Consider the following 14,172-nt stretch of genomic DNA (forward strand, 5'->3'; position numbering starts at 1 on the left):
AGGAGTATGTAGAACTGTCATGTGTTGCTAATGAAAATGTAGTGTACAAGGATAACTTGGGAAACAACTTGGCAATTACTCAAAAATTAAAAAGAATTTCCCTCTTCCCTCCACGTGACCCATTCCTTATGTACCTTCCTGCAGGAACTGAAACCATATACCCACACAAGAACTTGTATACAGATGTGCCTTGAGGCATTATTTGTGTGTGTGTGTGTGTGTGTGTGTATTTTTCTTTTTTAAATTTATTTATTTTATGTATGTGAGTACACTGTCGCTCTCTTCATGCACACCAGAAGAGGGCACTGAATCCCATTACAGATGATTGTGAGCCACCATGTGGTTGCTGGGAATTGAAATGAGGACCTCTGGAAGAGCAGTCTGTGTTCTTAGCCACTAAGCCATCTCTCCTGCTCCATATTTTATCTTTTACTTAAAAATTACATAATTCCCTTCTGTCCCTTTCCTCCCTCTAATCTTTCTGATATTCTTTCCCTTTCTTTCCTTTGAAATCTTTTTCTGTAATTGTTATTGTTTTACACACACACACACACAGAGAGAGAGAGGGGGGGAGGGAAAGAGAGGGAGACAGACAGACAGACAGACAGACAGAATGCAACAATTACTTGGTACTGGATTACCAACTAGGGATTTCACACCCGAGGAAGACTATTTCTCCCACTTTCAGCATCCTTAGTTGTCTGTAGTTCCTTGTCTATAAGTGAGTCCCTGTGGTATTTTCCCTCTTCCACACTGGTATGTCTATTAGTATTGTCCATATTGGGGTCGTCTTTAGGTAGCCATATTGCCTAGGGTATAGCGTCCCTATCATTTCTAGAAAATACAGTCTCAGGGCAGATGTCCTGGTCCCTTGGCTTGTATAATCTTCTTGCTCCCTCTGCTGAAATGTTCAGGAAATCTTAGGTGCAGGAGTTATCTTGTAGATGTATCTACTGGGGCTGAACATCCCACAACTCAATTGTTCTATGCTTTGTGACCAGCAGTGGGTTTTTTGCAATGATCTACCTTTGTTGCAAAAAGAAATTTATTAGATGAGTAGTAAGATCTACATGTATCTATGAAAATAAGGATAAATATTTAGAATGTACTTGGAAATTAAGCACCATTATTAGTAACATCTGCGCATAGGATAACTCAAATACGACCCACTGGTGGATGAATTAAAAACAATGCATGTCCATACATTAGTATATTCATCATGAGGAAATAAATTATATACTAATTCATGCTACATCAATAAACATTGAAAACACAGATGAATGGGGGACACTGATTCAGGAAAGAGTAATTTTCTTCCTGAAATGCAGCTAATAGCAGATCAGTACCTGGGCAGATTGTGTCATGCTCATGGACAGTGGGTTATCTTTTTACTCCAAGAGATACCAAATAACCTTCTCAAGCTTGAAACAGCAACATTCTTCACCTTCAGTGTTCCTTTCAGAAAAAAAACATCTAGGCTGGATACAGTGTTGCTTTGCAGAGCCAGCTTCCTCCAGAGAGAGGGATCTTTCAGAATGGCCTTAAAAGGATAGAGCGGAGTCCAGGCCCAGTCCCAGGCCTGTGGAGATGTGGCCCCTATGTCACATTAGGATAACATGAGGTCATCTTATGAGAGACCGTGGCTCCATTACCCAGTGTGTCCAGGATGACTTACTGAGGCCTTTGGGGTTTTAATTAAAATGCATCCCAGCCAACTGCTCATAGTTTGTGTGCTGCAGGTGCCTTTTCCCAATGTTTCTTTTCTTACACTTCTTGCCCAGCTTCCTAGGCCTTCGTAAGGCTGATTCAGAACTTTCTCCGCCTTTCAGGAGCACTAAGCCATGTGCTCTGGAACCTGCCTGCTGATTGGGGAAGTCGAAAGGATTCTGTTCAGACACTGAAGTCGATCTTTCTCCACTCTGCTATTACCAGAGAAACACAACCTTAGGTGGCCATTGGAATTCTTAGGGATGGGGAGACATTAGTCAGACTTCCAAACACAGATGAGGGCTCCACAGCCTGCAGGTGTTAGTGCTATGGATTTAAGGTGGCTGCACGCGTTAGTGCTATGGGTTTAAGGTGGATCTGTGACTGCATTCTTCTCTCAAAACACTGCTGCTGATCTGGAAAACCAGCCCAGGGCCTCACCTATTTGAGTTCCCTCTGTGTTCATTAAACACAGCCACATTTTTTTTTAATAGGTGAGTCTTTACTGTGCTTTTTTAGGTGACTTTTGAATCATTTACTTTATTATAGTTATCTAAAGCCCTACGTCAATCTAGCTTAGCAGTTGAAAATTTTCATTAAAACCCCGTATTTTTTAAAAATGAATTGCTGAGGTGAAAATATGCAGGATGACTTTTATAAAAATGACAGACATCCAGAGCATCGTCCATTTACATTCTGCCTTTATTCTCACAGTGCTCGTTCCTCGTTCTCTTCTTTCTGTCCTCATGTGTTGGGTTATAACGTTCTCTGTCAGACTCTGAAGTAAGTGCCATAGTGCAGAGCTGCGTGAAGAAGAGAGCAGACACAGGCATGAAAACAAAAGAATGCAAGGACATGCACAAGGGCCTACAGTAGAAACGATGTGCTATGCTGTGTGCTATGATGAGGAGCCGCAGAGAGGTTTGGAAGCAGAACTGACAGCCAATATGCACTTGATAGCTTAATCATAAAGAAAAACGATTGCAGTAGTATTAGTATGACAGTGGGTTTTTCCCTGTATTTGTTAAATAGTTTCCCTACACCTTTGAATTAAAGCACTATGAATTTGTAAATCTTTGAACAAAAAGAGGGCAGCAGTTGCTCAGTGTTTATAAAGGAAAGTATTATGTGCTTTGCCTGGTAGACATACTTAAAAATTATTTTGTCATCTGATAGAGTGATAGAAATAGTTTGGGGAAACTGAATATTCAAGGACTGGGCAAAGCAATGTGTTCTGGGCCGAATGAAGCGTGGTCTGGTGTCGCATCAAAGCAACAGTGAGAAGACTCCATTGCAGAAACAGCTGGAAGGAAGTGCTTCGCCAAGGAAGCACACCAACTTCTAGCCAGCCTTTCTGGACCCACTACTACTGAGCTCTGTTATGTGGCACTTACCTCAGAAGCAGGGTCTTTCTGTAGCATGCTGAAAATCCAGGCCAGGCCCCTTTCTCATCCAGGAATCCTTTCTCATACTTATAAAATGAATACATAAGAGTGGACTGAGACTAGGTTATGAAAACTTTGTTGCAGTGGGTGTGGTCATTGGCATTAGACAAGGTCCAGGTGGCACACGTTTCAAGTACACAGCCCTTTGGCTGACTGTCCAATACATTTGAGGCTTGCCGCTTACGGGCCAGGACCAAATTTATAGGCACCGTTGATTCCCCAATGGTTCATCTGTAAAACTGGAAAAAATGTTACGCAATTTTATTCAGGATAAAAATAAGATATGTTGAAGGTGTTTAGCATCAATACACAATTGCCAGGAGAATAGCAAAATGGTCCCAAAGAACACATTTAATATAAATGTGATTTAATGTAAATGCACATTTACTACACTGTAGCTTAGTCAATCCAGAGTCTATAGGGTGCTATATTACCTAGCATAACTCAGGATGAGTTATAGGAGTGGGTGTACAGTTTTCGGTCCTTCGGGACAGGTCTACTCTGTGGATCAAGAACCACCATTTGCCAAATTGTCAACCGATCAGTGCCCTGGGAGATCAACATGGCGACAGTTCAGCTTTTATTTGTTTTTGGTGGCTCGGATTGAGCTAGGACCCTGATCTCCCAAACATAACATCACCAAGGGGCTGGTTGAAACTTTTCAATCACTATTGAAACAAGAAAATATTTTTGTTTTAGTTAGATAAACTCATTTATTCAAGCCAAGTTTTGAAAACTTGGACATTTCACAGTGATATTTTTAATTAATGCAAAAGCAAATGGAGCAGCCAAACCCCACTCCCTGGTACCCCTACCAAAGTAAATGAATAAATGAATAAATCAGTATAAATTGAAAATGGGAGTACAGTTCTTAATTTTTTTCTTGCCAGGGATAATCAACTCTACAGACTTTAAAAAAATTCTTAAATTTAGAATATACATGAATCTGCCTCGTCTGGAGTTTTATAAATTAAGCACTATGATAATCAGTCGAAACGATACACTGGAAACCAGGCTGCCTGGGTCAAAAGCTTCAAGCTATGCCAGGCATTAACTTCAGGTTTTACAAGCATCTGCCTCTTCTAACCCCACAACTCAATGACAGTTCTGGAATTGACTGTGGGAGGGAGAACAAAAATGGGACTTGAAAAGATTTGCTACCTCCCCGAATCCTCCTCCTCCTGTTTATTCAGGGACGAGAACCCAGTGTCTATGGGAGTTTGCCTGAGTGGTTTAAGTGGGTTATCAAATTATGGATTAGCTTTGACGTGCCTATGGCCTGTTTCTCATTGCCCAACAAGATAGGCCTAAAGTGTATGTCCTGTTAGCATGATGCCCAGAGCCCTGCCTGCAGGTGTAGCACTCACTTCACACGTGGAGATCCCTGGGCGTGGACATCTTGGTGGAAGGTTAGAAGCTGGGTGATCTCTAGGTCAAGGTGGCCCACACTTGAAGAGATGGTGCTACGCTCCTGGACCTTGCAGTAATAACCACCCTACTGGGCTCGGGCCTTGGGAAGAGGAATTGGGTGAAAAAAATAGACCTGATATGTCCACTCATGTTTTCCTCCTCGTTTCAGACTCTAAGCCCTTTACCTGGCCTGGTAATTTTTTTATTGCTAGTCAAGTGTGTGTGTGTGTGTGTGTGTGTGTGTGTGTGTGTGTGTGTGTGTGTTCCTTAAATTAGCTTTAAGGAGGATATGTAGAACTGGAGTGGGGAGACCAGCTAGAGACTCTGCCGCTAACTCTGTATCCTAAAAGTAAAGTTCAAGAAACCATTCTAAGATATATACGCCTGAACGTTTTATGCATGCGTGTACATAAAATATATGTGGTTTATGCCTAATGTATGCATGGTGTCTATGCATTACCAATAAGAATCCCAACAGAGATACCATCATCTCTGTTCCCAGATATGAAAGCTAAATCATGGAGGGTGGAATGACTGTGCAAGATACACACACACAGATAGCGGCTCTGCGTGCTCCAGTAGACCGAGGAGCCTCTGTGGGTGGCTGTTTTCTGAATAACTCAGGAGGACCAGGTTGTTGGACTGACTCACGCTTACTTAAGACCCATTGGCTTAGGGGAAGCATTGGATCAGGATTCAGGTCAATAGTAGCATATTTATGGGGTCAATAGTGTTTGAACCAGGGTCCCACCAGTTTTAAATTTGTATGTATTTGAGCACTGGAGCCGAATCTTCTCCGTATACAGAGAAGATAGCATTCCACCCTTCACAGAGATGTTATGATGACAGATGACACAGTGGGGGTGCAGACATCTGGAAACATTTGAAATGTTACATAAATATTCAAATATGATTACTTTCATGGATGGTTATGGCTTGGGGCTCCTGTACTGAGGCTCTATCAGTCTGAACCCATTGTTCTTTTTATTCATTTGTGCTGTCATAGTGCGCCTTACAAACACACTTGTTCACTTATTGATCATTCTCCTGGACCAATGAAATCTGTTACATTCTACCTGGGAATAAGATTCTCACTGTTGCTGACTTCACAAACCTGAAAGCTCTCCCACCCCAAGAAACTAGAATTTCATTGCAAATGAAAGCTTCCTCTAAGCCTCCCATCCAACCATCTTCAGAGATGCTCCGAGAGAAGTCTCACCTGAGTCGGAGCAAGAATTCAGTTTACAGATAAACAGAAGGGCCCCTGACAGAGGTTTATGTGACATCATGCATCCAGTCAGGGCCATGGTTCCACACCAGGGCACTGAGTCTGACGCTGCCCTGAGAAGCTGAGGATAACTCAGTTGGTTTCATTTTGTGTTTTCTGAACTGGCAGGTCTTTGGAAATAAACCTGTTGCCTTCCTAAGTGTTTGCCCTCTGCTGCTTACAGGAGAAGACTGAACAAGCTGGGCGTGTCAAAGGTTACCCAGGTGGATTTCCTGCCTAGGGAGGTGGTATCCTACTCCAAGGAGACACAGACTCCTCTTGCAACTCATCAGTCAGAAGGTAAGCGATGGCTCTGCTTTCTGTAAATGTTTGTGAAACTGCCAGTCCCTCAGGTCTTCATAGGATAAAACCAGTGACATTCCTGAAAGCCAAAGATACCTTTGGCTCTGAGTTAGAAGAAGGCTCTGCTGAGGGAATTCTTTCCTATTCCCCCAAGAGGTCCATGAACTTTTAGGTGTCTCACTTTTATATCAGTGTTGCGCCCAACCTCGACCAGCAAGGAAGACACGACCAGAGGAGATCTTCTTCAAGCAGTTTTACTCAGGAACCTTGATACAATCTTCTGACCCCGGGAAACCCCACCACCACACTTAAATAGCTAGTGCTGGCCAATCCCAGCAAGCCACGTGGGTCATGCAGACAGGCTGTCACTATGCAGAAGCTAGAAGGCCAGGCAGGCATAGCCAAATAAGGACTTGTTTACTACAAGGAGCACTCACCGTTGGGAGGGTGGAAGGAGGAAACCAGCGCCATCTTTGAGGCGCAGCAGGTCACCGCTCCCTACATGTCAGGTTTCTGTGCTTATCTGTGGATAGTGGAAACCATGAAAGTACTGAATAAGACACCTTCATGGTACACAGTGACAGACACGGATACATTTAAATATAAATAAAAAACTTAAAAACAAAATGTTTCACCATTTGTAGGAGCAAGCACCAAACTTCAGGCCACTACCTCTTTCTAAAAACAGAATTATTATTGGGGCACAGATGTTTTCAAACATTACACCTATGACTAATATTCATGTTATAATGGCCTGGTGGAATAGACATGAAGGAGACCTTAGCCGGCTCACAGAGCCTAAAGTTTGGACCTAATTCTTTATAGGAAACCTTTCCTGGGACCTGATTTTCCCAGCAATTCACATAAAAGCACACAGGTTAACAATATTCTGCATATGCAGATGAGTGAAGATGGAATTGTATACCTCCTCTATGCATACCAGAAAATATCAAGTGGAAAATCTGTATGTAAATCTCAGAGAATTATTAAAAGTTGATGCGATGGTTAATCATGATGTTTAATTAACTCTCCAGGAGTAGAATCTTGACAGACATGTGCCTCTGGGCGTGTCTGAGGGGGGTTCTACATTTACAGAGTTGAGGTAGGAAGACCTGCTGTATATTCTAGTGGTACTATTACTTCGACTGAGGTCTTGGGCTGACTTAAAAGGAGAAAGCCACCTGAGAGCCATCTTAGAAAACCTCCCAGCATCCACACACTTGCCTGTTTGTGCCAGCTGCCTCAAGACCCTGCTCCCACGGCCCCTCTGACATGATGGACTGTACTGTCCAACTGCAAATCCAAATAGACCCTTCCTTCAGGGTCTCATCAGGCAACTTTATCATGGTAACAGACAAGGAACCAACACAAACAACAGTAAGGAAACTTAAAGCTGACAAATCTGAATGTTTCTTGGATGTAAAATATGCTGGGGAGAGAGATAGATCTCAGTGGCAAGGTACATACTTACCTACCATACATGGAACTCTGAGGCAGTTCTCAATACTGTGATAAACAAGCAAAGAAGTATGAGCATCACACTGAAATAAGATTGTGTGAAAATTAGAGAGATGCATATACAAAACAATAGGGTAGGTGCAGTTTCTTTGTTAGAAAGTGATGCTGATCGAGCAATGAGAATTTTTTTTTCTTAATTTCCTGTATTGCTGGGATAGTACACCAAGACGATGTTAGAATTTTGAGCTCATTCTTGCTCTATAGTAATTATTGAGCCAAATACTAAATAATGAACTACATTAGCACGTCATAGTCTGTATTAGTCATAAACCAGGACAGCTTGGTTTGTGCCAACTACAGAGATTTTCCGTTTGGATTGTCAACACATAATCTCAAAAATGAAGTCGGATCTTGTTCCTTGAACTTCAGGTTTCCTGTACATCTTCTGGAGAGCTTTACGTAATAATGGAAGTTCAGTTCATAGGGCCTGCGAAGTCCTGTGAGGAAATATCAGATTTTAGACACAAACAAGTAGCACCCTCTGGTGGTGAAACATTGAATAAACTAACCACCAAATTAAGACCTGTGTAATAACCTGGCAGAAAAGGCCCTGCTAGAAAATACTTCAGGAGCCCTGTCCTTGGACCTCCAGACAAAAATGGGAGGGGGATGGGAGTGGGGGGATTATTAAAAGGCAACTTCACTACCTAGCCAAAGCAATTGTTTGAGTTAATTTGCTGCCAGAGGCATTTGCAGAACTGTAGCCAGAGGTGTGTTTGTGTAGCCCCAAATCTGACCCGAAACATAAAGTGATACATCTGAAATAGGAGGAGTGAATTATTTTTAAGGACGTGTATACTTACGATATTGGAAATGGTACAGAAATGTTTACAAGGGGAGATAAATTAAGGCTGAAAAGGCATCAACTGCAGACTTCTAATGTGGAATACATCAAAAGGAAAAGCCTGCAGAGTTCATTTTATTACTGCAAGGAGAGGTTGGGAGCCCTCATTATGCTGTGGTCCAAGCAGCAGGAAAGGAGGAATTTATTTCTTAGCAATTGGCAGAAGTTCTTTCTGTGTTCTTAACAAGATCCATAGAGCTTTCTTGTGGTGATGGTTCACATTCCACAATACAGAGTTGAGCCCAAAGCCTGCTACCAGAGCCTGCAGGAGCTCATGGCAGCAAAGGGACTCTCAGCAAGTGTAGACGAGGAAACTTTCTCTATTGTTATCTTGCTCCAGATCTTGACCCCTTGACCTCTGGCTGCCTGACTGTGGACAGTGTCCAGGGCCTGCCTTTCACCTACTAGGTGAGGTGACAGCAAAGGCAAGCATAAGTGTCAGCCATGGGCAGTCCACTGTGAGGTCCTTCCAAATGGGAGACTTGTGTTGGTACCTGATTTAGTGTTAGAGTCAGTGCAATGTTGTCATGACAAGGACAGCCTTACAGGGTGGATAACGTTTGCAACTGCTGTGCATATAAATCCCATATGAGTTCTCTGTTAGCCATAATTTATAAAGGCTTTCTTTTTCATTGTTTGAAGGCGGAAAATTAATGAAGCTGAAAGTAGCACCTTCAGAGCACTGATCTGCTCTACCTTGACTGGAATTCTAGTGCATTCACCCTGCTACACAAACATATTTTACTTAAACAAACACAGGGGGTAGGAGTTCGGATTTGCCAGAACCTAAACCTCCTCCCTCTACCACATACTATAATGAGCATTCTCCTCATGGTGCATTAGCTAGTCACATAATGATCTGCTGTGAGAAATACCCCCAAAATGATTTAAACTAGGAAGATTTAGGAACCAAATCTCCATCGATACAATTCTTTCAAGTCAAGTAAGCCATCCTAGTCTGGATAGGCAATGACCTAACCAGTCACAGGGAAAGATTGAGGATGAAAAACCCTGATCAGGACATATCTACCCTCCAACACTTTAAACATATGCTTTTTATTTTCACACAAGGAAAGAATGTGAATATATGTAAATATATATAATTTCTCTGCAAAATTGCCTCTGTGTTGCATGTTATTATTTCTCTGGCTGCCCATGAAGTTCTGAGGTCAAAAACCAATCCTGTGTGAGTTTGTTACAATGACTTTAATGGCTGATGAGCAACAGGTACCATGCAGCTGGATGACAGATTCTTCCAGACTTCTCTGGAGTCCTCGGGTTTGGCATGGCCACTGGGGCAGTGATAATATTTTAATGTTCTGGGATGATGTCAGCTGAAGTGGACAAAGGAAGCTGCTTCTGCTTCCTGTTGGTGCTTTTGAAGTTTCTCTGTACTTCGTCTTCATGGAATCTGGTAAGTGGGCACTTGGGCTTTACCTTGTCCACCCAGTGCCTTTACTCCCTCCTGTCTCTGATTTCTTACTTTCAAGGAAACAAAGACCTCTAGCCTTTTCCAAGGCCCCCTGAAAGCTTGTGCTTCTATGCATGTGCTTATGCTGTATTCCCATTTTGAGATGCCATCTATTCCATGTGCCTTCTGTCAAAATTGTGCCCCAGGGTCAGTTTCTTACTATGGTCAAAGTCTGGTTCCTCTTTATTACTTTATTTACTCTGTATTGATTCTTCACATGCCTATCCTAGGCTGTGATCTCCCCGTGAGCAGGGTGTGTAGCTTTTCCTCATTTTGTGCCTCACGCAATGCCTGGTTCAAAGAACACACTCACTAGATGTAAGGGGAGGCTCTGATGCAGAGGTCTTGTTCCCCAGTTGGTTCTTGACTGGTCAGTAAAGAAGGCCGGGGCCAACTGCTGGGCATAAGATACAGGTGGGACTTCCAGGTCCCAGGCGGAAAAGGCAAAAAGGGGGAAGGAGAGGTCTTTCTGTCATGCTTTAAGGAAAAGAATGCAATCATGTGAGGTCTCAGGAGGAGCTATGCCCTGTGGCCTCTGCTGGAGGCAGTAATAGATGCAAAAGTAAGAGGAGCTTTATTCCAATGCACCAGGGTCAACTCCACTTCAGAGAAAGGCAACCCTGAGCAGACTCTACCAGGGAGTTATATACCTTGCAAACAATTGGGGCAGAGTTCAAACAATTGGAGCAGAATTTGCACAATGGTAACTAGGCAGGATACTATCAGTGTGGAGGGAGGGTGGGAAGCGGGGAGTGACCTCCAAACTGACTTGAGGTCAGTGGACCATTCTAGGCCTTTCCAAGGGGGTCAGATGGAGAGTTACAGGTGTCTTTGTTCAACAGTTTGACTTGTAATTGTTCCAGGAACTAAATTAGCTGTACTCCTCCTGGAAAGGAGGGATCTTTCTGTGCTTGGAGGTTTGGAATTTTCCCACTGGCCTTAGATTGACCACAACTCTTTCAACACCCAGCAATTGTGTCAGGAAGGCAAATTAAAGGAATTAACTGTGTGGGTGTATGTCTTTTATCTGCAGTTCAAGGGTCTTGGGTGGGAGCTGGTAGTACACAGTCACCTCCTGGAACAAAGGCGGGTAGAAAGATAGGGAAGTTGGGTTAGGACTAATGGAGGTCAACCCCAGGCAAAGGCGCTAACATTTAAAACTACACACAACAACTAGACATGGAGCTGCACTAGAAGAATAATATGTACTAAAGGCTGAAGACACAGGAAACGGAAATCCTTGTGTTTTCTGGAGGGAGAAGGACCATCCTTGTGAAATTGCACTCTTTTAGAGGATTTGATGGGCATGTTATAGAGGTAAGATTCATCCTTTCAGGGGAGTGTTGCGTGAAATGTATTTTTAAAAGGTGCCATCCCACGCTAACACCGGCTGCTCTCTGGGCCTGGTGGTTTTTCCTCCTCCATGGCTAGCCCCATTCAGCTATTGCTCATCTCAGGTTCTTGCCACGGATTCTGCTCATTCCCAGCCATCTGCCCCCCGTGGTTAGCTGTCACAAATCTCTGTAGCCCAGGACAATAAAAACTCTAGAGGCTTGTAAATTATCAGTCAGATTTATATCGGTAAATTCTCACTCCACAACATGTCCACACAATGAACTGAGAGCCAACTGATATTGATATAATCTGCCCACCTAGATAAGACAAATTGCCTTGTAACTATCTATTCCTCATAAGATATTCATAGCTACCTGTGACTATTTAAAGCCACTCAGAATCTGGATCATCATTCTCTTCCTCCATCTTCCTTCCTTCCTTCCTTCCTTCCTTCCTTCCTTCCTTCCTTCCTTCTGTCTCTCTGTACTCTCTGTACTCACCTCTAAAATTCTCAGTCTGCCTTCCTTTTTCACTGCCCAATCACAGGCTCTAGTCTTACCTTGTACCTGTCTTCACAGGCATATAGACAGCAATCCACGGGGGAGTTTAATGCTTCTCTTTCAGCCTGTCCCCTGTTTCTGTCCTCAGATGAGCATAGGAATTAGCTGCTCATGAGTGTGGCCGCAAAACTGAAGAACAGAATTACAAAGTTGGCCCAGGATAGTGCAGAGCAGCCCCCAAGCTTCACTATGCAGAGATGTCTTTAGAGGAACTTGGAAGTGGGTATGCAGGGAGGTAGCTAAGGAAGGTCGTAGTTTTACCTTTGTACATCCCCCAAAATATTTTCTTGCTAGGGAAAACATTTCTACGTTAACTTCCCATGATACCCAAGGTATATTTACCACAGAAGTTACAACCAAATGAATATGGTTGTCTGGAAAGTCAAGTAGTCTGGTCTAATGTCCAGTGAAGTCACAAGGTGCCACCGATGACTTTAATCACATATTCCGGTTAACTCCGTCATTTCAAGATATTCAAATCTCAAAAATGTCACCAATGTGAATTACCAGTGAGACATCACTCTTCTTTCTTTGTACATAAACTTAGTCTTCAAATGGTGGTTTGTATCCAGAAATACTTACTGCTGAATTTCATTAACTTTATGATCAAAAAAGGAGATCCATGCGCCACTGTTTTCCAGCCATGTTCAGACTTTTTCCAATAACAAAATCTAATGCCCACTTTTAAAGTTAACCTAAATTAATTTTAGTGATCTAAATGTACAAGTGCCTCCTTTGCATAGCTAACACGCCAAGGCTGAGTTGTGGCATAGGGTTAGTGATCCTGTATTGGACAGTCCTGGTCTCTTGGGATCCATCCTTTCATAAGTTCAAAGTCTGCGATCCATTATACCCATGTGAGCTTCAATCCACCATCACTAGGAGAAAAACCACAAGGAGAAGACCTCCCTGACCCAGGGATGCCCCTCAGATGATGTGTCTTTTCTTTTGTAAGATCAGACATATCAAACAGAGTTAGATGGTTGGACCAATGCAAGGCTGGACCAAGGAAGGTAACTCACATAGGCCCCAAATAAGCCTCTTCCTAATATCAGAGAGACATCCATGGGAAGCTTCCAGTTGGCCTTTTTTCATTCTGAGTTGAGACATTTGGATATGCATCCCTCTCATCCTGTCAAAAGGAACACCGGGACTTATGTAGGACATTGTTGGTTGTCTTGGCCTCTGTGGCTTCCTCTTCTCCTCCCGTCTCTGATTTGGTGAGTGACAATAGTTGAGATCGAATGCCAGCCTACCAACAAATTAGTTATATCTCCTTTGTACCCTTTGAACTCATAAGTATACTCTATGATTTTAAAATATTGCCCACTGAGGTCATTTTCCAGAGAATACAAAGGCTAACCATTCTTTTTGAATCTGACATTTGAAATCAAGCAGTTCTTATACATAGTTCCCGAATGGAAGCCAATCCAGAAACACCTTGCAGTTACTTCAGAGAAAAAAAAATAAAACCTTGGCTTAAGCTTTGTTACTGGCTCCCAAGACTCCTGGGCTCTGTCTCTGAATTTATTGCTTAAAAGAACAGTCAGGTGGTTGTTGATAAGTTGTGGTAGTATCTGCGTGCATATTAAAAGATGAGATATCTGGATTATATTTTAGCTCTGACACTTAGAGAACAGGCTATTATAGGAAGTTGATATCTGCTTTATTTTATATTCTTATAGTTCCACTTTGATACCTGTTGCCAATATCAATATCCTTTAAGTGTAGACAGACTGTAGAGTCTTTAGTCCTGTTGTTGACAGATGTTAAGGATTGGTAAACCCTCCTAATGTAGCAAATGGTCATATTTTCAAATAATTTCCTAATTTTCTCTTTGCATATGCCTTCACTGAGTATTGACGTCCCCAGGTAAGATGATTAAGGTCTGGTGTTAGGGCCAGCTGAGTCAGGTTCCAAAGATCAAACAGAAAGCACAAACCATTCACTGGGAAGTAGAGCTCAGTCCTCTAGGTGGATGGAGAATGCCTAAGTTTATACATTTCCATCTCTGTTCCATTTGTTCTCTGTCCCATATGTTGTGAATATTATTATGACTTTCTTGCAAGTTACCCAGTGTCACTGACAACATAGCAGCTTTTGCCCAGGAACCCACAGAGTTTGAACTTTGTGTTTGTTTGGGGAAAACATTTCAATAAATATTTATGAGCCCCAGAGGAAGTCCCTGGACCTATGCCTTGGGCTAAAATGGAGGGGTGAGCTTGCTGCTCACTCCTCAAGCTATCTAGCGCCACGAGAAGTAGACTGATGCCTTTAAATCCTTCATTCCACCCATACAGCTCTATCGCAGT

General features: G+C 42.6%; 1 protein-coding gene across 12 annotated transcripts in view; it reads left to right on the plus strand.

Annotated features, from left to right (window-relative positions):
- Nucleotides 1-14,172, plus strand: part of Dync1i1 (dynein cytoplasmic 1 intermediate chain 1) — a 313,021-nt gene that overhangs the window by 78,111 nt on the left and 220,738 nt on the right. For all 12 annotated transcript variants that reach the window (NM_019234.3, NM_001439344.1, NM_001439346.1 and 9 more), the window contains one exon: nt 6,014-6,129. In NM_019234.3, coding sequence (NP_062107.2) covers nt 6,014-6,129 — 116 coding nt within the window. The remainder of the gene's footprint in view (nt 1-6,013; nt 6,130-14,172) is intronic.

Source organism: Rattus norvegicus, chromosome 4, assembly GCF_021556685.1.
Source record: "Rattus norvegicus strain SHRSP/BbbUtx chromosome 4, alternate assembly SHRSP_T2T, whole genome shotgun sequence".
NCBI classification, from domain to species: Eukaryota; Metazoa; Chordata; class Mammalia; order Rodentia; family Muridae; genus Rattus; species Rattus norvegicus.